We start from the raw sequence: 27,067 nt of genomic DNA, 5'->3' as shown, positions 1-27,067 counted from the left end.
TGGAAAAGGGGACGCTGTTCCTGTGGCTCTCTGTGCCCAGCAGCAGCTCGGGACCTTGCGCTGGCCAGATCCAAGCCTAATTCCTATTTTTTTCCTTAGGACTGAAAGCAGTCCGCATTCAAGAAGAGGATGGCTCGCTGCTCGGATCCAGGCATGCAGCAGCAATGACCTTGGCTAGGCAACCATCTCCTGAATACAAAAATGGATATAAAAGCAGCAATCCCCTTTTTTAAAAACACACAGTCTTCTGCTAAGGTAGGGAAAGGCAGTGGTTTGTTAAATAAACGCGTCTGTCAGGGCTGGATTTCTTTCCCAGCTTTCCTAAATGCCCTTCACCAGCAGAGAGGGGGAGGGGACCTGCTCTTTGAAGCCTTTTCCTTATGGGAATAGAAAACACGGAAAGAATTCAATTCTCTGCCACAGCCCAGCAGCGCTGATCCACACTTCAAACCCAAAGCCCGGGAGCACGGCGGGCTGGTGGGTGCTTGGAGCCTGCAGTACCGCAGATTAGCCTTGTTCGATATCCAGCATCATTAAGTATCCCCCGTGGTGTTAAAGCTCAGAAAAAGGGGCAGGAATGGAGACTGGGGAAGAAAAATTAGGAAATTCTGTGTAGAAAGAACTGCGGTTATCCAAATCTTTGATCAAAGCACCATCTAGTGAAGAACAGGCTCCTTGCAGCTGGCAGCGCTCGGGGCAGCTGCACCAACATTTGCCTTTCACCAAAGGTTTGTTGCTAAAAAACCCAAAATATCACCCAAATATGCACAGCCCGTGCTGGACCTGAACGAACAGGGACATGGCCCCAAAATTGCTGCCCTCTCCTTAAATCTTTGTGAGTGGAAACGCATTCCTCTCCTCATCTCCCACCAGAGAACCTCAGCCCCCCTGAAACCTGCAGGGAACGAGGCACCACAGGAAGAGAAGGATTTCCATGTTGTAGTTTGGGAGCTAAGGAAAAGAAAAGGTAAGTGAGCGGTCCAAGGTCGTGCAGGAAGCCGGAGGCAGATCCGGGAATAGAGATCAGCCACCCTGGACCCAGGGATGCCTGAACAATAGCACAGCCTCTCCCTCTGTTGTCATTTAACTCCTTCCTGACCCACCAAAACCCAGAGAGGGGTGGGCTCTCCACTCCTCTGCAGATGTGCCTGAGGCTTTTCAGCTCTTGGGGGCCCAGCCCTCAGCCTGTCCCTGCTTTCCCCCCTCCAAACCAAGAAGTAAAGGCAGTAGGGAAGGATAGGGTTGGATATCCTGAGAGCAGCGAAGCTGCAGGTAGGAAATACTTCTGTACAGTTGGCCTGAGCTGTCCCCTCATCAATTAAAACAACCACAATTAGCATCTTTTTATGGTCTTATCTTTTTTAATGGTTTATTATCTTTAAATGGTACCTCAACTTTGCCATTTCTGTGAGTGACAAAACATCACTCTCTCCCCTGGAAGCATTCAGCTCCATTAAAATGATTGTGGAGTGTGGGGATTTTTAGCTGCAGGAGGAGAGGATATTGCTGCCTCTCCCTCTTGCCCAGCTTTTGGGTTATCCGCAAGGATTGGGGATTTGCAGCACGATCACACATCAAAAATGCAGTTTCACTAAGTCTACACTGTTCTCACACTGAGCTTGGAAATGCTGCAGTGCAGGCTCTGGAGGAGACAGTAATTACAAACAAACCTTATAGAAAATAGCTGGAAAAGAAAAATAATACTCAGGTGGTGGAAAAAAACTGAACTGCAGTGAACTGAACCTGCAGCAAAAATTCTTCCAGAGACAAGAGCTGAGAGAAATAGTGACCAAGTATCCAGGCAGAGTTCTCTGAAAGGAGTTGGATGTCCTTGAGTCAGAGCCCGGTTCCAAACCAGAACTATAACTGAGACAAAAGTTAAGACCATCTTCTTGTGTCACTGTCTCAAAGGGACACAGACAAATCTGCAAACAGCTGCAGGGGCAAAGAATTGAAAAAGCCCTGAGAAACCCTTATTTTTCTGTTTTCCATCCTAGGTCTGTTTGTTTCCCCTACCCCCCTAGAATGTTTTCCTCGACTCCTATAAACCCAATTATGGGAGCAGGGAGGGGAGGATGAGAGTCTGCACCCTTGTATGAGAGGCTGAGACATGGAAATCTTTAATCCTACCACAGCCTTTTGAACATTTACATCTTCCAGCCACAGGGGCTGTGAAACTGGGAGCTCTCAGTTCAAACGAGTTCAAGGATGTTTTCCCTGGGGAAGGGTTTTGTTACCCTGGGGGGATTTCTGCCTAGATCTTTGCTCTTAGGATAAGCAACCAAAGCTTTTCTTACAGAAAGAAGCTACATCTTATACTCCTTGGGAAAAAGAAAATGTGATAAATAAGAGCCCACAGGAGCTAGGACAAAAAATTGCTGCCCTAGAGATTAGGGTTAAAAGGCTGCAGATCTGCACTCAGTGATTGCAGTAAAGCAGACGTCACCAAACACAAGTGAAAACTCAAATCCTTGAGTTTGGAGACTTTTGCTTTTCTCCCCCTCAAAAAAGAGTTCCTGCACTACAAGAGGGCAGCGATAGAACAGCAGGATGTTTGTCAAGGAAGTGTTAACATGCTAAAAGGATTCCAGCCCTTTGCAGTTGTGGCCTGACAAAATGAGAAAGAAAAGAGGAGAGATTCGAGTGCTAATAAAAACAAGCATAGTTTTGGATTATGCCAACATTTACCAGTTGGGGCTTGCACAGTCTGCAAACCAGTCCTAGATTTGGGGTAGAGCCTTCACTAATGGTTCTGAGAACAAAGACATGTTGACATAAGTAAATCATCTCATCCCCATCCAGTGTGTGATGTGTCAATGAGCAGGTTTAAATCAGAGGTGAATTTGTTGTTAATTACATTAGATTAACCTAAGGAAATGGAATCCCAGTCAAACCAACAAAGTCAAGCTTTAATTCACTGACTTTCCCTCTCCAGTTGCAGCTCCAGTCTGACCCTGTGCTGTGTGACTTGCTGGGCACTTGGTTTCAATCAACTCTGCCAGCACCTGCCTGTCTGGGGACAGATCATTCCTGTTAAAATAAACACCAGGTAAATGACCAGAGCAGCTTGGGCAGGGCTCTCAGGTAACTGCTGTCCTGTGCTTTAAGCTTCAGCTCTTGCTGCCCTGCTTGGGTGGGAAAGAAGGACTGAAATGGCTTTTTCCAGCTCTGATTTTCAGAATTCTGAACCAACTACAGCTCCCAGTAAGGCTGCCATGACATAATTCTTTTACTGGGCTTTATTTTTCGATTTCATTTGTGTAAATAAAATTATTGATTCTTCCATTTCATTACATATTGTCCCTGAAGTCAAAAAAGTGCATTATCATCCTTCCTTTCAGACAGTAATTTTTAGGAAGATTTTGAATTATTTTCTTATCTTTTCCCTGAAATATTGATCCCTTACTAATGATGAACCGGCACTGAAGCTTTGAATTAATTTCAGTGTTTTCCCTATTGGAAGAAAGGAGCAGAAAAAAGTTACCATAAAAATTGATGATAAAACCATCTTTCAAAGAACTGCTGCAAAAATCTGTCCTTTATTATTTGTCCAGGGATATCAGGGGATTTACAGCTGCACAACTGCAGAACATTCAGGCCCCATTTCTGAGCTTGTGGAAGAGCAGAGAAATCGGTTTTTTTCCCCATCATGGATTTGAAAGAGGCTCTGCAGAAATGCCTCATTTCTCCTACAGGAATTTACTGATCCTCAGAGTCACGCCTTGCACAGGGTCCTGTCCTGTGCCAATGTCACTCTCAGGCACAGGGTGGGATTTTGGGGAAGTCCTGTGTAGGGCCGGGAGTTGGTGACCCATGGGGCTCCCTTCCAGCCGAGCTTTTTCTGATCTTCAGTTTTCATGTGGAGATATCAAAAACAACCAGAATTTAACTTGGCGCAATCATCAATGAGCAGGTAAAACAGTGATCATTGCAGCTGGGAATTCAGGATGTGCAGGGAGGGGTCAGAGATGGACCAGGATCTGCTCCGTGGGGCCCAGCAATGGCACAGGAGGAATGGACACAAACCGATGGCCAGGAAGTTCCACCTGGATGAGAAGAAATTTCCCCGTGCGGTGCCCGAGCTGTGAGCAGAGAGGATGTGGAGCCTCCCTCACGGGGGAGATTCCAGAGCTGCCTGGGTGCAATCCTGGGATGGCCTTGCTGAGCAGGGAGGCTGAACCAGATCCCCCACAGTCCCTTCCAGCCTGACCCCTTTGGGATTTTGGGATTCTGGGAATGAGGGCAATGCCCACACGGAGGGGAACCCCGAGAGGGCGGAACCCCTGTTTGGCAGCGCTGCTGCCCGGCCGGGCTGCATGGGCGGGAGGACAGGTGAGGGCAGCAGCTCTCCGGCAGAACTTCCGGTTGTGTCACAGCGGAGCGGAGTCCGGGCGGAAGTTCCCGGGCGCCACTTCCGGCGGTGGCCATGGTGACGGCGGTGGCCAGGTGGGGACAGGAGGGGACAGGAGGGGACAGGAGGGGACAGGAGGGGCCGGGGGACACCCGGGAGGGGCCGCGGGACTGCGGGTGCGGCCCTGAGAGGGCCGGGGGGCTGGGAAATGCGGGAGAGGTCGGGAGAACGCGGCGCTGGTGCGCGCAGGGACACGCTGCGCTCTCCGGGACAGAGTTCACCGCTGGTACTGACATTAAATACCTAATTATAGATAAATCAGGGAGACAGCCGGCGGTCATGTTCTCACGGAGGTTTAGGTGGTTCCTGATTTGGTAAATGTCTGCAAAATACTTTCTTTGGAACGACAAATGTTTCAGTTTTCTAATCGGGCCACCTTTGTTTCTGTCCCAAACACCAATAGAGGAATTCCGCGTGGGAGGGTGGAATTGCAATTTGCAACTGAGTAAAAGTGGCAGGAAGAGTAATGAGAAGACGATTTAATAGAATCCTAGGCTGGTTTGGATTGAAAGGACCTTAAATCCCATCTCATTCTACCCCTGCCAAGGACAGCGACGCCTTCCACTAGACCAGGTGGAGGAGCAGACAATTCCTCAATTCCAGGCTGGTTTTTGGGTGATGGAAACGTATTTTTTCCCCTCTTGCTGCAGCATGGATTGAGGTTGTTGTTTTGCATAACAATTATGGAAGAACTCGGGCAGGATGCACTGAATGACTGCTGGGATACAACAGAGGGTTTCCTTGGGTGATGCTTCAGGTAATGCCTGCGTGGTGGCAACTTCTGAGAATTCCAGTTGGGTTGTTGTTCTTCTTCTCCTGTTTAGAATGAGGAGCTCTGTCCAGTTGCTGCATTCCTCCCTAGGAGTTTTTACTGCTTTCATAAGTTTAAATTCACTTCTGTCTTCTCATTCTGGGGGTTAAATTCTCCCCCTTCACTGGAAAGGTCAGAGCCTGTATTCCCAAGGTTTGTTTTTAGAGGCAGCCCCTGGCTGAGCTGGCATTGGACACTTGCTTGAATCGCTGCCATTTCCAAATTTAAGTCGGGGCTGTCCTGCTCCGGGACCGAGGGAGCTCCAGCTCAGAGTCACTGCAAGTGAGCCCCTTTCTCAGGTAGGACATTGTGCTTTCTTCAGACTAAAGTCCTCACTCAAACCTAGAGGGGCTGTGCTTTTTTCCTTAGGAAAACCAGATTTTTTTCCCCTTTCTTTTATCCCTCCAAATCTTTGGATTTGGGAATGCAGCCTCCCAGTTGCTGCTACTCGTCATGGAAAGGACAATGTGATTCTGTGAGCCTGCAGCTGCAGGATCAGTGTTGTTTGGGGAAGCTTCCAGGGGTTTGGTTGTTTAGGACCTGGTCTCATCTTTGCTGTCTCTAATGCACCCTTGACCTTATTAATCAATATCCATGTTCCTTCAGAAACCACTGTCCTGGCTTTCATAGGAGAACATCCAGTTTTGTTTTAAGGGGAAAGTTCTGGGGTTATTTTTAATTGGATAAATGTGATTTATTCTGGAAGTTTCCTATCACCTGTATTTCCTCACATTATCAGTGTTCTTATTTCTGCTCTCGAATACCCTGCATGTTCCAATCCTGCCTTTTGGGATGGAGAATTGGGAATTACAGGACTTGGTTTGCACCACTTAACGAGCAGTGCCTTCTCCCATTCTGAAACCCTGGTGTTATAAACATCACCTGCTAATAACAGGGAATTTTTTTCAGTGTGAATGCCCAAATTATTGAACAAAGGTGATAGTGGGGTCTCAGACCTTTGAGCAGGAGGCCTGAGATAGTCAGTTTATCTCAAATTAGGTGTGGAACCCACGTGTTCCCCACCCTCACCCCCGTTTTTAATGTCTTTGGCTACTTCAGTGTTACCTAAACTTTGTGATAGAAGGAAGTCACAAAGTCAAAGCAAATCTTTTTGCTGTAGATCTGAAGTACTACAGAAGTTCTTCTGTCCCAAATAATTTATTCAGCTGGGTTGTCCTCTCTTTCAAATCTGACTGAACTGATATTTTCTTTGTTTTGGGATTTTTTAAGAGGCCATTTGAGCACCTTGGAAGAAGGCACTGCATCTGCATTCCCCAGTATAAAGGGATTTACATCTCTGATTGGCAAATCTTTCTCTCTTGCTCCTCTCCCTTCTCTTCCCCATCCCCTGTTTCCCCTCCCCAGAGCTGTTACCTGTCGGTTCAGACTCCAGCCAGGAATCTGCCAGAGCAGGTTGTTGCTCCTGCCTGGGTTCTTGGTTTGCTGCAGCCCTCAGGCAGAGATGGACAATCTGCCCAGTTCCTGTGTATAACATGGAGAAAAAGGAAAGAAAAACAATAAAAGACTTGGAAATATTTTTCAGATCTTACTGTGCTTTAGTTAGGAGAGGTGTCAGGAAAGCCCCCTCTTCCCAGTTACCTTTTCACTTGCATTTCACTGGTACCAGAGCAGGGCCAGATTTTTCCAGTGCCTCATGAAGGAAGTGCCACTGCACCTGCCAGCTCCCACTTTGGAAATAATGAAAGAGCCTAAACGTGGGCTGAAGGTTTTTTTTTATTCCAGAGTGTTCTGTAAGCCCAATGTCAGCACAGCACCTGTTGTCCCTGCCCACATCTCGTGTTGTGAATCTCAAGAGATCTTTGAGAGAACAAAAAAAGGGGAATCATAAAGAAGGCAGCTGCTTTCAACGACCAGCTGAGCATGACCCAGTCTGGAGAACCTTCTCATCCAGTCTGAAAATCCAGTGGCTTTGTGTCAAAACATCTCTTTCCCAGAAATTATTTTAAGGAAGATCCATTCTCTTATGTCAAATGAACTGTAGCGGTCCCTGGCTGCAAACCAGTACAAAATACACTGTGTGCACTCCCTCAGCTCAGGGCTGGAGGAATGAGATGCTTTGCAGTGGCCTGAGCTGAATCCTCCTTTTGGATTTCTGCTTTTCCACTCTGGGCACACTCCCTGTGCCTGGGGGATCTGCTGTTCCCATGTCTCCCTGCATTATCCACAGGAGACCACACCAGGAAGGACTTCAGACACACATGAGTCAGTTTGGGAATGGGAAGCTCCAAAGGACTACAAGAAGATTTGTGTTCTGACTTGATGGCTTTGTTTCTAGACCTTGCCAAGTTTATTTAGAGCTGTCTTTATGTATTATTTTATTGTGTTCCAGCTGTACCCCCAGAAATACTTATTTTAATCAGTTCTCTACTATTTCAGCAAGCTGTTCACTGAGCAGCTATTTGAGGAATTCTCTCCAAGCCCCTGATGGATATCTGGAAGAGCCTGACATTTTCCACATTAGCTCTGTTCCATGGCATGCAGAGCCTCTGCCATCCCCTCAGTTCCACACAAGCTCAGTCCTACTCAATGACACTGAATTCTGCCTTGGCATTGTAGTGACCTCTTATTTTCTGCTTCTTGTGCTGTCCTTTTGTTTGAAGGAGCACAAGTTGTGTGCCCAGAATGTCCCAGTATCTTTCCAGATAGAAGATTGCCTGTCTTGCAGTTCAGACTGCAAGAGTTCAAACTCTGCCTGCACGAGAAAGAAGAAGGGAAGGGAAAATATTTCCCTGATGTTTGTTTTTGACTTCATGTGTGACACAGAAGATTTCAGGAAGGGGTTGTAATTAACTTTACTCTTACACCAAGCTGTGATAAAAGCTCAGGGATATACAGAGGGAAAATCAGTGGCCTTTTCACAGAAGTCCCAGCTGCTCTTTGGCCCTGGAGTAAGCTGTCACATAAACTATTCCCTTGAAGGAATGGCTTAGCAAGGGGATTAGGGCTATGCCTTGGTATCAGAATCCAACTCCAGCATGAGATTTCAGTGTGTTAAGCAAATAACTGGCTCAGAGAGAAAACCTGGAGCCTCCAAAAGACAGACTGGCTTATATCCATCTGGGATAATACACAGTAACTGATCTCTGGCTTGTAGATACTCTGGTACTGGCTGTTCTAGAGAAATCTGAACCATTTTATACAATCAGAAGAATGTGGAGAAATATCCCAGCCCTGAGGAAATTCCAAACAAGAGGGTGAATTTAGGGCAAAACACGGGAACAGCATCCCTGAACCCAAGCTTGTTACGTGACAGCTGACAGGATGCAATGCCAAGTGTCCTGCTGGGATGTTCACATTACTATTTAAATGCTTTAACTTGGGTACTGATGTGAACTTTCCAAAGCCTAAATGAAGGGATGAAAAAATCTGCTGAAGATACAGAGGTATCTTGGTGGTTTATTGGTGGTCTAAGGCAGGGTTAAGAAAAATAATTTCAAAACCGTTTTCAAGCCTTTGCTCATTTTCTTCATGGTGAAATGATCTCTTTCCTTTTATCCTGTGGCTCTAGGAAGACAGTTCAGAAAGGAAAGCTGATGGATTTCACAAGCACTGTCATCATCCCGCTGCTCTTTGGCAGCTTGGGGATCTTTGCGCTGTTCCGGCTGCTGCAGTGGGTGCGGATGCGAGCTTACCTGCAGGAAGCAGTGGTGGTGATCACAGGGGCCTCCTCTGGCCTGGGGAAAGGTATGGACCCAAAGCAGGGCACCAAGGGCAGGACAGGCATGGGGCTGTGGCAGGAGCAGCTCTTGGAATAAAGCAGTAGTGAGCTGAAAGTTCCTGTTGATCTGAGTTCTGAGAGACGCGGCTCCCACCTGAGTTATAACCACAGCCAGTGCAGACTGGGATGCAAGAAAGTCTCAATGTTTGGTACAGAAAATTTTAATCATCCTGTATAAACTGGAGCTCTTCAAAGCAAGGAATCAGATGTGCTTTTGTGCTGTCAGGGGTCCTTTCCCTAAATCCTGAAAAAGCCAGGAAGCTAAATTGTTTCTTTAAAACCTCCCAGAAGTGTTATTCTGCATTCATGTACTTCCAGCTGCTCTTCCAAACTTTCCACTCCTCCTTCTCCCTCATCCTCAAGTTAAGGTACCTTTCCTCTCATGGTACAAATCCATCCACTCTAAAGTTAAACTCTTTGCATTATTTAACACCAGGAAGTATTTTTTTCCAGCTGAAACTTATGTTTTGCTTCAGTGGCTACATTCTCTAATTGTGCTTTCTATAATTGCTTTAAAAGCTGCTTGAAGAGAAGACAAGGTGCTCTCTGCCAGCAAGGCCTTTCATTAGGATGAGTACATTTATAGAACAAATAGAGCTTTAATTGATGCTGCCTTTGCGTGTGAGCTTGTCCCTAAGGACAGGGGTGTTCAGGAACTGGCCAAAGGAGATGAACTGGTTCTCTCTGCCTGCCTCAACCAAAGAGTGGGAGTGGTAAAGGATCTTGTACTTCTCATCAAGAAGAGAGGAAATTAGTATTCCAGGAGAAACCTTCCAGGTGGAGCTCCGTCTGTGCTGTGGGGTGTAGCGACTTCCACCACTGTACAGTAAAGTTTCCTCCCTTATTGACTCATTTGCAAGATCTTTTACAACTTCCCCTTACTCCTCGTTATTAATACACCAGACCACTTCTAATTACTGTGTGTTCATTGCCATCCACTGTCATCCCTCATGCAAACAAGCAGTTTGTCCCTCTGGCTCCCAGAGGGGACAGGAACGTGCAATTAGGAGGACAATAGCCTGGCATCCCTTCGCCAGGCTTTTCCAAATGAAGAGAATCACCTTGATGAAGACATTAAATCTCAGGCTCCCATAACCTCTGGAGGTTCTGGAGGTGTTCATTAAAATAGAAAGTCCTAAGACCTGTGTTAGATGACTTAAACAAGCTGTGGTCCCTCTTAAGAAGGGCATAAAGTCAAAAATGGAGACACAGGCAAATTTGACCAGCTAAGGGGGAGGATGTCTAACCAGCACAGTATCTGTGAGCACAGCAGCTGCCTCACCACTATTATGTGTCTCTCACAGTCTCACACGTGGCTGTGACCTCGCTGTAAATCAGCCTGGCCATCACACAGCAGCAGTAAAGCCACCTCAGACCCTGCCAGCAAACAGCAGTTTTGGCTATCACCAGGTCTGATGTGAATCTGTCTTTTGTCTGGTATTCACATGCCTATTTTTCTCTCTTCCTTGCTTCCTCCACAGAATGTGCCAAAGCTTTCCATGCAGCTGGATCCAAGCTGGTGCTCTGTGGCAGGGACAGTGAGAAGCTCAAAGAGCTGGTGCAGGAGCTTTGTGCTGTGAAGAATCACCGCAAAAATGTGAGTGTGGGACAAGGACAGGATTTCTGCTTGGGCTGTTACAGAATTGCCTGTGGGCTGTTCTCTTGAGCAATAGGAAAAATGCAACTCCGTGGTTAGGGGTAGAGGCTGATATAGGAGTACACTGAGCTGTCATTCCTTGTAAAAACCCCACAGAAAGAGGCCTTGTGGCTAGAAATAGAAGTGAAAGCAGACAAGCACAAAGTGCCCAGACTCTTGCACCTCATACACTGAATCTGGAAAAGTGACTTTCTTTCTGTTGGCTTTTATTTTTTATGTCTATGCCTGCTGACAATAGCTAAGAAAGGTACTCCTGGCTTCTGCAGAAAACAGTTACGTTTTGCCTTTTTCAGATGCATTTCATTTGACAACAGGAAACTTTAGTACTTGAGGAAGATCTCCCTTGTCCCTTTGCTAGGCTCAGGGATAAGGAACAAGCTACAGGAGCAGAGAAAGACAAGCACAACCTGCTTCTGTCATGAATTCCTGCCACATGGAACTGCTGCACTGTAGCTGTACAGGGCCTGGATGGCTCCTGTGCTTCCAGAGCTGGGAGATCCCATCATCAGCTGGCACATCCAGCACTGAACTGTGTTTTGCTAACTTCAGTTTATTCACAGACACACGAGCCTCACACTGTGGTGTTTGACCTCTCGGACACCAAAACTGTGGTAAATGCTGCTGAGGAGATCCTGAAGGCCTTGGGTCACGTGGACATCCTGATCAACAATGCTGGCATCAGCTTCCGAGGCACAATCGTGGACACAGGACTGGATGTGGATAAGAAAGTGATGGAAACAAATTACTTTGGACCTATAGCCCTCACCAAAGGTACCTATGATCCACAAGACTGGGCTGATGCCTCTGCAGACCAGCACAACTAAACACAGCTTCATTTTGTGATTGTCATTATACTTGGTACAGGCACAGGGTGAAAGGAGGTTTGGGGTTATGGGCAGGCCTGAGGGCATGACTGTGTGGAAAATACCCCACTGGAGATGATCCCTGGTTCCATCTCCTGATGCTAGCCTGGCAGGGACTTGGGAAGAGGTCCAGTTATCCTGTCTGCACTGATAGAACACTGGAGAACGTGGTGAGGATTGCAGTGGAGCTGCAGCTTTCCTATGAAGCTTTGGTTACCCAGAAAGCTCAGCCCGGAGCGTGTCAGCTGCAGGAAATGGGAAGATGTTCTGGTGTCAGGAAAAGCAAATCCTGCTGCCCACTGTGTGGGAGATCAGAGCTGCCACAGCAGCTCTTGTGCAGCCTCTGGCACAAGGAACCTCCTCACAGGTGAATGTCCCAGCCAGACAGAGCTTCAGTCAGAGGCATCCCAAGCACTGTCCCAACCCCTGCACTGAAGAGGGATCTTGTAATTCCCTTCAGCATCTCTTGAGTGCTCTGAAAGCTTTGATTCTTGACAGCAGCAATGGCAGGACTGTTGTCTGAATGGGTCTTTTCTGTCCTTTGCTAGCACTTCTCCCCTCCATGATCAAGAGGAGACAAGGCCACATTGTGGCCATCAGCAGCGTGCAAGGCAAAATAAGCATTCCTTTCAGATCTGCATGTAAGTACCTCCACAGAAGATGGGAAAGACATATTTGGGGCACCAGACTGAATAAATACTTGGCTCCTGCTTCCACATTTAACTCTCCATGGAATTGGCTGCATGCAGGGAAGGCAAAGCTGTGGATCACCCTCAGTGGGGTCACAAACCACTGACAGCAGTCTTAAATAAAAAATCTTAGCCCCATCCTTAAGTTTTCAAGGGATGAAGAAGGAGAATATGTTTTGAAAAGAGCTTGACAGTCCTATCTTAACACTTGAGAGTCACTATAATTCTGTAATTTTATGGTATTTTATCCTTGTCATTTGTCTGCATTTTCTCCTCTAAGAAAGCAGGAATTTTTTGTTTTAATAAATTATGAAGTGCCATAGTACAAACAATACCAGAACAAAAGCCTAAACAATGTTGATCCAGCAGACTCTTCATGCTAAATCAGTTATGACAAGAAATATTGGTGGGATTACTGGGAAAAAACCTTTTAAAAGATGGATGAACTAAGAGGAGAGCATTTGACACGCAAGCATCTGTAAATCACTGAAAGTAAACACCAGAAGTAGAGTGGTGAAGACATACAGTGGGTCAGGAATGATGCTGGGTGGGGGAGAGTCTGGAATGTCTGAGCCATGGGGTTTAGCAGGTGATGTGGATCCAATTGCTCCAGGAAATGTGTTCTGAGGAGCTCCCAGAGCATTTGCGCAGGGACCAGAGCCACGTGGATCTGGCAGCAGGAGCTCAGCCCGTGCCTGGGTCCTCACAGGGTGTGCAACCTGTGCTGAGCTGCCTCTGGTGCTGCTGGCGTGGCAGTTTCCAAGCAAAAGGAGTCACTCAGCCATTTCACAGGGGAAAATCCTCTACTAGGAGCTTCCCTGCTCTGCCTGCCTGTGTGATCTGGTGTTGCCTTGTGTGCAGCCAAGCCCTGAACCTGCTCTGCAAGTCCCCAGTGCTCGGCACGTGCAGGGCAGCCAGCTCTGCCTTCCAAAGCCTTTGGGTCTCCTTTATCAGGAGTGGGAGGCAGCTTGGGTTCACTCTGAAGTGCTTTGGCAGGGCTGTGATATTAAGCTCAGGATCCCAGCCAGTTTTCAACTTGAATTTACATTTTGTCTTCCTAAATTGCCCTGACTCCCACTACCTGTTGCTGCCATTCACTAAACAAAAACAAATGTAGAGGCTGGTGAACAGCTCTTGGGTTCTTGCTGAGAAGTGGCTGCATTGCAGTGAAAGATCCATTCAGGAAGGGGAAATTCCTTCAGCCCTGCTCCTTCTCCTTGGTGCACAATCCTTTTCCTGTTTTCCAGATGCTGCCTCTAAGCATGCTACCCAGGCCTTCTTTGACTGTCTGCGAGCAGAGGTGGAGCAGTATGACATTGAAGTGACAGTTGTGAGCCCTGGATACATCCAGACAAACCTGTCCCTCAACGCTGTCACAGCGGATGGATCTCGCTATGGAGGTGAGAGACCTCTCACTGCCCTATTTCTAAAGCATTTCCATGCTATTAGAAGGTGTGTTTGCAACACATGGCCTCTGGTAGGAACACAGGTTAGCCCTGAAGGATCAAAAACCAATTTTGGATGCAGGATAGCAACAGTGAGCCCCAAAATTTAGACTTCTCAGACAGCAACTATAGCCTTCTGGGCCAACCATGAGGAACACCTACACAACTGGAATAAAAACCAAAACAAGCAGCCATGTGCAGTTAGAGCATTCCTAGGAAAGGTACCTCATTGAGGGTTTACCTGCTGGTGTTGCTGCTCACTCAGCTTTCCCTTGGCAGTTATGGACAAGACCACGGCCGAGGGACAGACGGCGGCCGAGGTGGCTCGGGTGGTTCTCAATGCAGTGGGACAGAAGAAGAAGGAAGTGCTTGTGGCTGGCCTGATGCCCTGCCTGGCTGTCTACCTGAGGAACCTCTGCCCCAGGCTCTTCTTCACCTTAATGGCATCTAGAGCAAAAAAGGAGAAAAAAGCAAAGGGCTCTTAGAGCTCAGCTGCCTTGAGCAGGGAGAGGCTGAGCCCCTGCAGTCAGCTGGGACATCACTGGAGGTGCTCCTGCAGGAAAATCCTTTCTCAAAATGCTGTTTACTATTGCATGGAGACTGGGAAGTGGTTTCCCCCACACTGCTGGAGTATAGCACCTAAACCTCAGCTGGAGAAGGAGGGGTGCTCGGACAGTGGGGGAGAGCTGAGGCTGCAGGGGAGGGGTCAGGGGAACACTGCAGCCAAGGGAGGCCCTGGCTGGGAGACTCCTCACCTCACTCCAGGCATGCTCAGCTTTACTGGCCTGCTACAAATAAAACCCACCTGTTCTGCCTTCACACGAGCAGACCTTGGCTGTCCCCACCCCTGTGAAATACAGTCCTCAGCTGGGAGCTCTCGTGATCAGTGTCTCATTCCCACTCCTTCCAATCTGATCCAGGACATGCTGCATGCAGTGGGAAACTTCAGATCCTCTTCCTTTACCATGCCAAGTCATCTGATAAATTAAGCTCAATCCAGTGCCACTTTTAAAGAAGTAACTGATGTACAATTTGGGTGTATTTGGCCATCATTTTACCTGTCTGAATCATGCCCTACTGATGTACTGGGACAGTTAATTCTGCAGTGATAACGCTCTGTGAATCCCAGCCCAAGGAATGAAGGGAAGCACTGAACAGGTAGAACACAGCAAGGCATCTGCTGCCAGGACACACTGCACAGGTGACAGCAGCACACCTGGGCCACCTGCAGCACAGAGCAGGTGTGATCCTGTGGATGCCAGCCACTCTCTGGCACTAGAGAAGAATCCATGTGTGTAGGGTGCAGAGTGTAACAGACAGACCCTTTGTTCTCATCTGCTTTAAAGCAATCACAGATACTAATTAGTATCACATCCAGTGAGGAATGACATCTGCCTGTTCAGGTATCACTTCAGGGAGCCTGACAGCCTGAAGGGGTGCCATGTTCCACTCCTCACCCCTTCTCCTCGTGTGAGGGACAGCAGCACCACTAGGAAAAATGAACTGGCTGGACCAAGATAGGACAGAAATAATCTTAAAATTGAAATAAACTCTAATAGTAGGAACCAAGGTCCAGACCCCTCCTGCCACCTCCATGCACTTGCCAGCATTTTCCATGTGTCCTGCCTGGGAGTGCACATCAGATGACAAATAAATTACAGTGCTATGAAATTAACCCCTTGGTCTATTCCAGCTCCTCACAGCACGTAACATAAGAGGAAGGAAAAGCAGGAGGGTTTTCTTTTTCTTTTCTTACATCCCTGCAAGATGGTGTTGTACCAGCAGTAGCTGCAGAACAACATACTTTATCTCAGCCCTCTTTATGGGACCTGCTGGCTTAGTGTGAATCCACACAGAGGATTAGTCACACAAACTCTGATACAGGTGTGCAAGCTCAAAAGGACCTCCTCCTTCTAAAAGCCTTTTCTTAACCACTTCAGATTTATAAATGATCTCTTGAGAACCAGGATGTGTTTAATGATGACAGTGCTGCTGCTCTGTCAGGACATCCATGCTCTGCCACCTTCTCTGTGGCTGAGGCTGCAGCTGTGTCACAGGAAGGCCCTGGGCTCGACTGACAAGTTGAAGCTTTCAGGTGTGCAGTCACCTTTTTTCCTGTTAAGATAGGAAAGCAAGACATTACCTTCTCCTCCTCTCCACAAGGGGAGTGTTGGTGTTAGTTGTGCTTTTCCTTATGTTTCCCATGCTCAGATCCTCAGTTTCTCAGTGAATTGCAGTGCTCCTACCAGGTTTGTTCAGCTGCTCCATGTTCTGGTGTTTCAGGTCGTGGCTACCCAGGAAGGACCGAGGGGCTGCTTTGCATTTCTGTGTTCCCATCCAGGGCACTGAGGGTGAAACACATCAGGCCTGAGGGAAAAATTATGTGTGGGGAGTTACTGTGGGTAGTTACTGTGGGAACTACAGCTCCAAGGCAGAGGTTGCTGAGGGTGCATCCATTCCCTTTGGAAGTAAATTCCCTCTCTGTGACAAGGGGAATGCTGCACACTCCAGAGCACATCCACAATTGGCAGGGTGGGCAGCAAAGTGTGGGGGCTTCTGAAGGGAGGTTTGTCCCCAGCCACTGTTATTCCACTGAGCTACTGGCACTGGGGACAGCAGATACAGCACCACTCCACATGGATGAGAATTTTTTGAAGTTGTTTTACCATTTCACTGTGCACTGAAATACCCCTCAAGACCTCTCTCATTCTCCCAGATCACCTTGTGCAGCTACATCCCAGACTGACTAACAACCAGAATGTTGAAAAGCATTTTAGCTATGTTATCACTGAGATTCCTTGGAAAACAAGCCCCTCTGCCCCTCCACCTCAGAATGGAGTAACAGCTGGTTTTGAATCAGACCTACCCATTCTGACAGCTAAGCTGACTTTTCACCTTTCCTCCTGCAGTAAGAGACCCCAGGAAACTTGCTAATTTTTAACTCCAATCTCTGATGGCAGCCATGCATTTAGGGAACCTGCCATAGTGATCATTCCAGATCAGGGGAAGCTTAACACAAAAAAGTACCAGGATCCCAGAGGTTTGGTGCAGGAAAGGAACTAACAGCTCTGAGAATTATTCTGCACTGAGTAAAACAAAGACCAGGAACGCCTTTGGTGTGGCCAGCACAAAGGTACTTCATGTGTAGCAGTAAGCAGTATTAGCTGTGGCAGATGTGCTGCTGGCTTCAAATCCATCCAGCAGGGACTCTGGAGACACGTCAGGGTGGAAGGGCAGCCTGCCCAGCCTGGCCTAACCACTGAAAGATGAAGTAGTTGCATTTCTTTGCCTCCTCTCTGCCAAGGCAACTGTACATTGTTGCTATAAATAGACGCTCTGGATCCCAGCTTCTTTTAACCTTGGAGGGAAAGAGCTCAGCCACTGTACAAAGGGCTGCTGCCACCCAGAAATGTCTCACTGCCACTGGAGCTTCTCCAGCCCACTCATGTACAGCTGCCTGTGCTGGTGCTAAGGACTGAGAACACCCAGCAAACCCAGTTTGCCCAGCACACCACAGTGGGCTGCATGTCCTGCTCACAGAAAAACTGCCCCAGCAGGGAAGCACAAGTCAGAACCGTGGTCAGAACAGCCATGGAGGCGAGGACAGGGAGAGTCCTTGGTGCTTGCTGTGGCAATTCAGAGAGATAAAGACAGAAAAGCAGAATTTGGGGTCTGACCCCTGTCAAGGTCAGTGTTTCAGCTGTGAAGGGCAGGCTGCAGCTCCCACTGGAGCAGGGAGCACACAGTGCACAGGCAGCTCTCACTGCAGGCCTTTGCTCTCCTATTCCAAATGTAACACCTGGAGCCCTGCCAAGCTGGCCCTGCCAATGCCAGCCACACCTATTCTCCATGTGGTGGGAGGAGATTACAGACAGCAAGCTCCTATCTTTTAAAAATAACTGGCAGATCTCACAGAGGAGTAAATGTTTCCCATTCTAAGAACAAGATTTTGAGTTTAGAGCTAAAAAATGAATTAATGCACAGTACTGAATTCTAAAATTTCAGGTAGCACAGTTACAAGATGCAGTCACGTGGATGCCTTGCAGCAGAAGCAGGCAGCTCCTGTGTTCCAGGCAAAAGCAGTGGAATTGTGTGGTCAGGGCACAGCACAAAGGTAAGGCAAGTAGGTTCCCACCTTGGCAGCCCCCAGCCCTGCTTGTGGCTCAAGGCATTTCAGAGATGTATCCACCTTAGGAAGAACTTCTACAAGAACTAAGCAGAATGTGTTTGTAGCTGGACACTTAAAGTGATATCACTATGATAACAGTGACAAGAGAGCAAGAGCATTTGAAATTCTCATCCTTTAATGGTCAATGATAACTTCTGGCTGGTTCTGTGTAATACAATTAAACAATATACTTAAATGTTTCCCCAAAAAAAAAAAAAAAAAAAAAAAGGAAAAAAAAAAAAGAAAGCAGCTCTCACACCCCTTCTTTCTATTGCTTTCTTTCATCGACATTCTGCTGCTGGATTGGACTCCCCTGGCCTAACATACGGATCTCAAGTCACCACACATCCACATCTCAAGTGTAACGAAGAACTGAAAAACCTTGGTGCACCAGTGATGTGTTATTTGAAAAATAACAGCTCTATTAAACCAAATCCTTCCCAGTCTCCACCGCTTCTCAAAGAGGAAAAACAAAATGTTACTGTGGGAGTCTTAATACACTTGTCTTTGTGGGTTTCTCTCTTCCCTGCTGAAGTCATACAGCGTAGAGTTCATAGATCTTCTTTACACAGTACACCAGGGCAGCGAGTGCTATCGTGTTGTGCAGTCTCTTTCTGTGCAGGTCGTCCTTCCTCACCAGCACCACGGGAGTGGACGAGGTGAGCGTATGCAGGGGCAGGCGCGAAAGTTTATAGGCATCGTACTCGACCTGGTACTTGCAACAGGGATCAAACTGCCAAGAGATCCCGTAGAGGGTGCAGCAAGCCACGCTCAGCACTCCAGCGGGCAGGGAGATGTAGTGAGAATAATCTACTGGCAGTGCCAGAGGGGTGAAGAGGCAGGTGGTGCCTGCCAGCACGGCCGTCTTGTGCAGGCAGTTCCCCACGGTGATCCAGCGCGCCGTCTCGTCGCCGATGCGCGTGGGCTCGATCACGATGTACTTGTACTGCGCTTCCAGCGCCTGCTCCAGCTCGTACTCAAACTGGTCCTGAGCATTCTCCCCGTTGTAGATCTCGTGCACAATGTAACAGTCCGTGGAGGACAAGGTCACCCTGGTAAGGGGAAATGAAGAATTAAAACTACAGGGCTGAAGGACAGGCTGTTCACCCACCCGGCTGGGAGAGCAGGACAGAAGTGCCTCAAGTGAGGGCAGCCCCTCGAGGTCACTGCCTCTGTTTCACAACCAGCAGCTTCTCAACTCAAGCTTCATTTCACATCAGCTGATTACTCCTGCTGTACAATAATTCATCCCAAAAGAAGGCAACATATTTTTCTTACCTTTTCCTAACTTGGAGGATCTAGAACAATTTGAGAAATAGGGTAACAGTCCTGAAATGCTTTCTCACACTGATACCCAAGCAGTTTCTTTGGAGAGAGCAATAGTGTCACACCTTAGTGACCACAACACATCACTGAACAAACCACAGAGGCTTCAGGAGCTTTCACAGAAACCAAGACAAGCAGCTCATTGATCCAGGAGGACAAGCTGCTCTGGGAGGTTTGGAGAGAGGAAGCATCTCCAGATGAATACATTTGCTTTCTGCTGCAGCTTACTATTTAGTCCTCTATATTAACACAGCCTGGTAAATCCAACAAGGATGGCCAAGGAACACTGCTGAAAGGGAAAGTGAAGAAGGCAGCAGAGCATTCAGTTTTTGGCAGAATGCTTCACTCCGTCTCCTGAAGTGGGATGCAGTAAAGCAAAATACAAGTAACTTTTTAACCCAGGCAGACTTTAGCAGTGGAGAAAGAGCTCCTCACTTCACCTGGGAGCACATTTCATACTCAGGGGATTCAGGGAACTTGTATTGGAGCAGCAGCTTTTAGCTACTTAATGTCACATCAATTTCCACCTTCCCTCCACCTTCTCCACCACATCACCTTACATCTGCAGCTACATTCATGTACAGACTGCTAAGAAATAGGATTATGATTGTTTACCAGCTCTGAGAAAGGGTAAAAACCTATCCATCAGAACCAGGCAAAATTCTACCTTCTAAGCAGAAATGAATATTTCTGACATACTTGTGCTTAACCAGAGCAAAACTGAGCACGTGGCCCAGCAAAGATAAAAATATCTAGCAGATTCCTTTGGCAGAAGGAGAACAAATCACACATCTGACCTGATCACAGCAGACAAAACAGCCTCATCCCAACAGCATTTAGACCCCCGTGATATCGGGAGGAACACACTGCTGATGTAGAGAACAGAATGAGCACTTTTTGCTCCATTAGTACAGTGGTACTTATGTGCATGCACTGGAAAATAAGGGAGAAAAATACACATTCACAAGCTGCTGTTGCCAAACATTATCCTTAATGTGCAGCTCTACTCAGGCTGCAAAGGGGATTGAGCAGTGGCCAGCTGTAATCAAGAATATTGTTAAATTACAAGCTGTTGCAGACATGCTGGGTTTGTAACAGCAGCAAACATCAACCAGCAGGACCTGAGAGGCACCACCCTCTCCCAAAGCAGAGTCATAAGCAGTTTCATTAAAAGTCCAGCTGGAATTTATATAACCTACAAGGAAAACTCAACTTACAATGTAGTTATTGAGTTCCTTGCAGTGCATTTCCCCTTTGGCCTGTTCATGGGTAGAAAGAAAAATAAAAATCCACCTTAATTCTGTGTATGCCGGGGGCTTCTTTAGGGCAAAGAGCTTGTCAGACATTGTTGAGAAAATTACCATTAACCCTTTCAGCACAGGATGTGGTGGGCTCTGCTGTTCTGCAGTGAACTGAGGTATTTAAAATTTAAGGACAGGACCTATATAAGGAGTTTCTAACAAACCAGTCAAGCAGGTGTTACATTAACACCAAGGACACAGCTGGTCATGGTTTCTGCCAAGGATTATTTTCCCTGATAACAGCTGCTCCAAGTGCAGCTTCTGCTAAATCAAAAATTCCTATTTCATTGCAAAAGACATATAGAGGCTTAAGGTAACTACACACCACCACCCATGACTTTGTGAAACCACTTGCTAGGGCATAATGACTTCATGGAAAAGCTATTGCTGAAAGGCATTTTCAAGCTGGAAGCCAACCCAGTGCTAACACAACCCTCCAGACAAAATAATGTATTTCCAACTTTCAGTGTTTTGTAATACCTGGGAACATGCAGATGGGTCTGCAAAACAGAGAAGCAGAATTCAAATTCAACTAAGAACTTCCCAGAGGCTTAGGAACAGCACAGTTGTCATTCAGATCTCCCTGTCATCACTGGGAAAACATGGATGAAGTGAGCCCAATCCTTCCCTGCCTGTACAAGAGCCATTGGGAACTGAGCTTCTAACTTCCAAGAATTCAGTATCTACATTACATGAGATTTCTCCAGGCTCAGCACCAGGACACGTGGCACTAACCCATCAGCCTCATTTCTCCTTGCTCAGTTCTTGCCTTTTCTTCCCTCTGAACACCTTTTTTTCCTTTCACCATTATTGCACAAGCAGATCCACACCACAAACAGCCACCTGTCAGCAGGAATCCAACAGACTGGCCAGAGGCAGCACTGTCCATCTCCTCTGGAATTTTTTGGCTTGCAAAGCTCTGGGGCTTTATAACAATAAAGATGAGAAAAGCACGGTCCTCCAATGCCAAAACAAGCAGAATTTAAAGTATGTTCTGCTGGGAAAAATAAAAATCACTGGGAACTGAACAGCACAAAGACTTCATCCATGAAAAAGTCTGCCCCCCAACTGTGCTGTTTCTCCAAATGAATCCTCTAAAATCAGAATAAATCTGTATCATAGTGCTGAAGCTGCAAATGGCAAAACAGCCAATCCAAAAATGACAAATGAAGAGATATCTGCTCAAACAGGACATGTGAAGAGTCAGCAAGGCAGGCAGCAAGTCCCTATTTCTGCACAGGGAGGTGGGGTTATCATGTATTACTTCCACACAAGAACTGGCTGCCCCTGGAGTACGGAAAGCTGAGAACTGTTTGGATTTCAGATGATACAGAAAAAGACACAGATATGTGGGCTTGAGGAGGTTTCAGCTGAGGACTTCACAGAGGCAACTCTCCTGACACAGCCTTTCCATTGAACAAAGCTGCTGCACATGAACAAATCCAGTCAAAGCAACTGGATTTGCTCAAACACTGGAGGCCGTGGAGTTTGCCTTTTGGAGCTTGTCACCCATCCCCAGCCATGACAAACACAACTGCAGAGCTGTGCAAGCAACTCTGAGCTGGCATCCACCACCTATCAAATGTGGGGATTTTATATAAACTCCATCTTACTTAAAAGAATAGTAAATAACCAGAGAGCACCTAATGCCAGAAGACATAAAATGCTGCCAGGTGTTCATTAGCCTGACAGGCTGTTCACTAGATAGACCAAAGCCTAAAAGCAGTTGTTAATATTATTCAATCAAATGATTTTCCAGGACCTGTCTCCCCACTCCAAGTAAGAGGGCACAGTTAAAACATTGTACAGCTGTTCTATAGGAATAGTTCTAGGCCTTACATCCAAATATTTGTTCTATTGCAGCTTCTTCAGGCATTCTATGTTTGAGAACTTTAAGTGTCTCATTCTTGGTGCTGAACGAATGCCTGGATGAGGGAATGTGACAGAGCTCTCAGCATTCAGCACAGCAAGATGTAAATCACTTAAAACCCAACTCAAATTTTAGTATTGCCAAAGTTATAAATAAGGAATCCATTGTTAACAGAGCTACAGCAGCAGGAGAGGCAGAAGTGTCTGTTAGCTATACAGCAAGCTTCAAATTACATTTGGATTGTCTTCCTAACATGGGAATATGGGAGAGCACCAGGAGAGGGTGAACAATAGCAGCTCCAGCAGTTCATCAAATCCTGAAATGGTTTGGGTTGCAAGGGACCTCAAAGCCCATCCAGTTCCAGTCCTCTGCCATGGGCAGGGACACCTTCCACTATCCCAGGTTGCTTCAACCTTGGATACTGGCCTTGGACACTTCCAGGGATCCAAGGGCCTTCCCACCCTCACGGGGAAGAATCTCTTCTGAAATTCCAGTCCTCAGAGCAGTTCCATTTCTCTGCCTCCACCTTGGAAGCAGGCTCCTCAAAACAGCAGCCTGCCTGGTAAAAGGAAATTTCAACTGGATAGTCTTTATGGTGAAGTAACATTACAAAGAGGAGGCACAATACCATTCTGTGTGAAAATACCTTCCATTTTGCCATGTGGCAAGTGGCAAAAGCAGAAACAAAGGAACAGAGAACTGAGAACAAGGCAGGGGAAAACAATCTGGGAGAACCCTCAGTATCCTCCTACCACTCCCACCTGCAGGGATGACTGAGCCTCCTGAGTTTGTTGCCTTGAACCTAATGGCATCTGCCAGACAGACTTTTGGTGAGGGTTTCCAGTTATCCAACTATCTCAGTTCTGCAAATGCTCAAAATCACACTTGGAAACAGTCTTAAGCTGCACAAGCAGAGTCTGGGCAAAAATAAAAGTTCTTTTAAGCCCCTCCCATAATACATAGGTAAAGTTTTGTTAAAGTTTTCTTTCCTGGGCAAGAGTTTTGCTTGGAGCACCAAACAGATTAACTGAAAATGAAGACCAGTTTGATAAGTAGTTAAAAAAATTAGAAAGGAGAAGCTTGCAGCAGTGTGATAACACCTGGTCACAAACAGCACACACAGTCCAGCTCAGCAATGCAAGAGGGGTTTCGTGCTGGTTGTGCAAGATCTCAGAAAGGACATTACAGATGGCCAGAGCATGTCTGGGAGTATTGTCAGCATCTCAGCCAAGCTGAAAGAAGTCAACAGAGCCAAGGCATGACAAATTCAAACACAAAACTTCCCTCCCTCCAACATAAAATCCTTCCTGAAATTTAATTTAATTTCAAGATTAAGGAATGAGCTGTGGCCTGGCTTTAATTCTCAGTGGAAATATTCCACGTCCCAGTCATATTCCCCAGTGTATGTTTCTACTCAGGATATGGTGCACAGAAAGCACAAACAACCCTAAACACCTGGAGAATTTTTTCTCTGAAGGTCCCCACAATCTACCAGGCTCAAGCCCTCAGCCAGGGCTGTCAGGCCTGGGGCTTTAAGAAGGGCATTCAAGCAGAGGAAGAACAGGAAATGCAGGGCAATAAAGCAAGACTTTAATTCAAAAGATGCACCTTAAATTCAAATAGCAAAAAGGACAGGAGAACATTGGGAAGCTCTTCAAACAGCCTTAGGGAGGGACAACATTCCCTGAACACTAAGGAAAACATCACCAGACCATTACAACAAATCCAGCCCCCAGACAACAAGGAGGTGTCAATTTTAAGTCAACTAATGATTAGCCAGGCTGATGGAAATAGGTCAATCATTGCTGCAAGCAGAGTACCAGAAATCTGAGCAGTGCAGGTAGCGAAAGGAGAGCTCTGGGAGGGCACAGAGGAGCCAGTGCAGGCAGTGGTGATGACATGAAAGCTGTTCTTTCCAGAGTTTGTCAGAACATCTCCCAGGGGAACAAACGACATGCTGTCCACTGCTCTGGCGGGCACCGGGCTGCCTTTTATACAAAAACACCCAGTACAATCCAGTGTCTGTTCTGTATGAAAAAGTTGTTTTGGTCTACAGATTAACAATTCCCTTTAGACAGGCTCCATTAAAGAGTCTATCCAGAATGAAGAAAAACAAATATTTAGTTGGTTCCCTTCTGTGTTTTTGGTTATTTTGTTTAACATTATTATTTCACCAGCAAAGCCAGCTGGAGTTCACAGTCAACATCCTTTGCAATTAATGTCCTTACATTCACTCCTAGCAAGGAAAGCACTTTTTAACCAATTATAGCTTTCTCTGTATCAATAAAGTTACTTGTGAAGGGACTCAGTCTCCACAGATACGCTGTTTTTTTTTTAAAGAAAATAATTTTAAATGAAAGCTGCTCTAGTCTCGCAGCAGACAGGATTTTATTCAGTACCGAGTCTCCTCACACCACCTCCGACACACAGATGCCTTTTAGAGCTGCTGGCTGACAACTACAGACACTCCTTGAAGCAGCTCAGTTACCAGGAAAACTGGATCAGCACATTCAGTTCAAAAGAACATGTCTTTGGACAAGAATCCTACCCAGAGTAAGAAAACTGTATTCACCCTATAAAAAGCACATGTGATGACATCGGGTCTGTGAGCGCTGCCTTTGCACAACCGGTGCTGCAGCAGCCTGACAAGACAGGCAGGTGTGGTTTGGGATCAGCCACTGATGGAGTGGCAGAGAGGCCCAGTCATCCACATCTCCTGCTCTGCAACTGCCAGGAGAGCAGCAGCACCTCGCTGACATCACCCAACACCTTTGGAATTATCCTGTCACATTTGTACAGGGTGACACCTGAAGAACCACCAGGTTTTGATGGAGATTGTGAAACGCTGCTCGGGGAAGATCTGCTGTTCTGTTCTCTTCCATTCCCTTCTCGCTGGCAAAGGAAAAATAATACATGCAGCAGGTTCATGGAGTGACTCGTGTTTAAGAATATTTTTGATCCTAAGATCAAGAGAAATCACAGCTTTGAAAAAAGATCACCTCAAACAACAATTAGATTATTGTACAGATCACAGATGAAGTTATACAGTAACAACTCACTTTTAAGTCTGCATCAATTTTCACCCTGGAAGAATAATTGAAGTTATTAAATGTTCTTTTCCATATTCTGTTTCTTCCCTTCTGCTGGGAGGACACATCTGCCACATGAAAACTCCACACCTCCTGTGCTGGGGCAGTGCCAGCACTGGGTGCAGACGGTTTTACCACTGTGGTATTCTTAGTTGTTTATTTAAACCACGCTGATGCAGGAATTCCATTGGCCCTTCCAGTTCAATTACTTTTGAATTCCCTGAACACAGGCAGCATTCCTGCAATTCACATTAGCGCCAGAATTTTCAGGGCTACTTGTGGCTCTCCTTGGCCGTGTAGATTCAACAGCATCAAAGCAAACACTATCGGATCACAGCAAGGGAACAAAGTGAAGCAAAAGCCACAACACAAATTAAGGGGGATATCAGAGTTTCGAGGCGAGGCGGCAGGACAAAGGAAAACTCAGAAAACACCGCAGCAGCTTTCAGCAGCTGCCGGTTACATCAGTCAGCCCTGGGGCAGAACGGAAAAATGCCAACGTCAGGATATGCGGGATAAACCCAGACATTTTCAGCAGGTGGAGAGCTGTGCAAACAGATTTTAAAGTAGCTCGACCAGACACTGTCTTAAGCTGTGCCAGGGGAGGTTCAGGTCGGACATTTGGAAAGATTTCTTCACAGAAAGGGTGATTAAATGCTGGAATGGGCAGCCCTGGGAGGTGGTGGAGTCACCGTCTCTAGAGGTGTTTAAGTTAAGACTGGGTGGCACTCAGTGCTCTGATCTGGGTGACGGGGTGGGGATCGGTCACAGGTTGGACTCGATGATCTCAGAGGTCTTTCGAACCTAATTGATTCTGTGAGATTTCCGTCTGTCTCTTTTCTCTCTTTAAAGTCGCGATTCCTAAACTTCCACCGCTGCTCCGTGGGTATTTCCAGCCTGTGCTGGCCGCTCCCCCGGCCCGGCAGAGGCCGGAGCGCGGTAGCGAGCCCCGCGCAGAAGGAGGTCACCCTGGAGGACTCGCCGCTCCCTCCCCGCCTTTAAAAATAGCCGTGGACGGAAGGAGCCTCCCGGGGCCGGCCCTCTTCTACCCGGCCCCCAGCGCCGCATCCCGCCGCGGGCAGCGCTGGCCCAGACACGCCGCGGGCCGCGCTGACCTTCCCCGGGCCCGGCCCCGCCGAGCGCCCCCGGCCCCTCCGCGCCTCAGCGCGGCCGCGTCCCGCGCCCGCCCCGCCCGGCCACGCTCCCCTCGCGGCGCCCCCGCCTTTGCCGCAGAGTCGCGGGGCCGCCGCGGGCGGTGCAGCCCCGCAGCCCCCGCCGCCTCTCGCCCCGGCCCGGCCGCCCCTCACCTGTCCCGGCCGCCGCCGCTGTTGGTGCCGCCGGGGCCCGCGCGCCTCCTTCCCCACGCCGCCATCTTGGAGACACTCGCCTCGCAAATGTCTCCGCCGGCGGCCCGCGGGCGCGCCGCGATGCCCGACGGAAGATGTAGTGCGCGGGGGCGGCGGCGGGCGCTGCTCGGGGTGGGGCTGAACCCCCGAAAGGACTACAAGTCCCGCAGTACCCCGCACCGCCGCGCGGCCGCTGGGGGCTCTGGGGCGTGTAGTCCCTTGGACGGGGGCGGTGGGGCCAGGTGGGTACCGCGGTGGGACTCCAGTGAGACCCCTCGCCACAGCCCCGTCACCGGTGGCGGAGCCCGGCCCGTCACCGCCTCGGCTCGGCCCCGCCGCCCGGGATCTTCCA

General features: G+C 47.7%; 2 protein-coding genes across 6 annotated transcripts; one reads left to right on the top strand and one right to left on the bottom strand.

Annotated features, from left to right (window-relative positions):
* The first annotated feature begins 4,369 nt into the window (after nucleotides 1-4,369).
* DHRS7B (dehydrogenase/reductase 7B) lies at nucleotides 4,370-14,498 on the top strand. Of its 5 annotated transcripts, none has more exons than XM_058849478.1 (8): nucleotides 4,372-4,446; nucleotides 5,062-5,168; nucleotides 8,756-8,927; nucleotides 10,443-10,558; nucleotides 11,179-11,389; nucleotides 12,030-12,122; nucleotides 13,418-13,570; nucleotides 13,895-14,498. In XM_058849478.1, exons 2-8 carry the CDS (start codon nucleotides 5,160-5,162, stop codon nucleotides 14,098-14,100), a joined length of 960 nt encoding a protein of 319 aa, XP_058705461.1. In that variant the 5' UTR covers nucleotides 4,372-4,446; nucleotides 5,062-5,159; the 3' UTR covers nucleotides 14,101-14,498. The 5 variants fall into 5 exon arrangements, with proteins under 5 accessions (XP_058705460.1, XP_058705461.1, XP_058705462.1 ...); XM_058849479.1 differs by having other exon boundaries at nucleotides 8,752-8,927; XM_058849477.1 differs by lacking the exon at nucleotides 5,062-5,168 and having other exon boundaries at nucleotides 4,370-4,446; nucleotides 8,752-8,927.
* Nucleotides 14,499-17,904: 3,406 nt separating this feature from the next.
* TMEM11 (transmembrane protein 11) lies at nucleotides 17,905-26,878 on the bottom strand. Its single transcript, XM_058849492.1, has 2 exons — nucleotides 26,677-26,878; nucleotides 17,905-18,835 (listed from the first exon to the last, which is right to left on the bottom strand). The coding sequence occupies exons 1-2, from the start codon at nucleotides 26,739-26,741 to the stop codon at nucleotides 18,319-18,321; spliced, it is 582 nt and encodes a 193-aa protein (XP_058705475.1). The 5' UTR covers nucleotides 26,742-26,878; the 3' UTR covers nucleotides 17,905-18,318.
* Between the last annotated feature and the right edge of the window lie 189 nt (nucleotides 26,879-27,067).

The sequence above is a fragment of the Poecile atricapillus genome, chromosome 14 (genome assembly GCF_030490865.1).
Source record: "Poecile atricapillus isolate bPoeAtr1 chromosome 14, bPoeAtr1.hap1, whole genome shotgun sequence".
NCBI classification, from domain to species: domain Eukaryota; kingdom Metazoa; phylum Chordata; class Aves; order Passeriformes; family Paridae; genus Poecile; species Poecile atricapillus.
The sequence above is the reverse complement of the archived record's forward strand: the minus strand, read 5'-3'. Positions and strand labels throughout refer to the sequence as shown.

Excerpts from the sequence above, each read along its gene's own strand:
- DHRS7B (XM_058849477.1), top strand. The coding sequence starts at position 4,427 with ATGGTGACGGCGGTGGCCAG. Across the intron at positions 10,559-11,178 it reads TGAAGAATCACCGCAAAAAT|ACACACGAGCCTCACACTGT; the intron begins GTGAGTGTGGGA and ends GTTTATTCACAG. Across the intron at positions 13,571-13,894 it reads GGATGGATCTCGCTATGGAG|TTATGGACAAGACCACGGCC; the intron begins GTGAGAGACCTC and ends TTCCCTTGGCAG.
- TMEM11 (XM_058849492.1), bottom strand. The coding sequence starts at position 26,741 with ATGGCGGCGTGGGGAAGGAGGCGCGCGGGCCCCGGCGGCACCAACAGC. Across the intron at positions 18,836-26,676 it reads AGCGGCGGCGGCCGGGACAG|GGTGACCTTGTCCTCCACGG; the intron begins GTGAGGGGCGGC and ends TCCCCTTACCAG.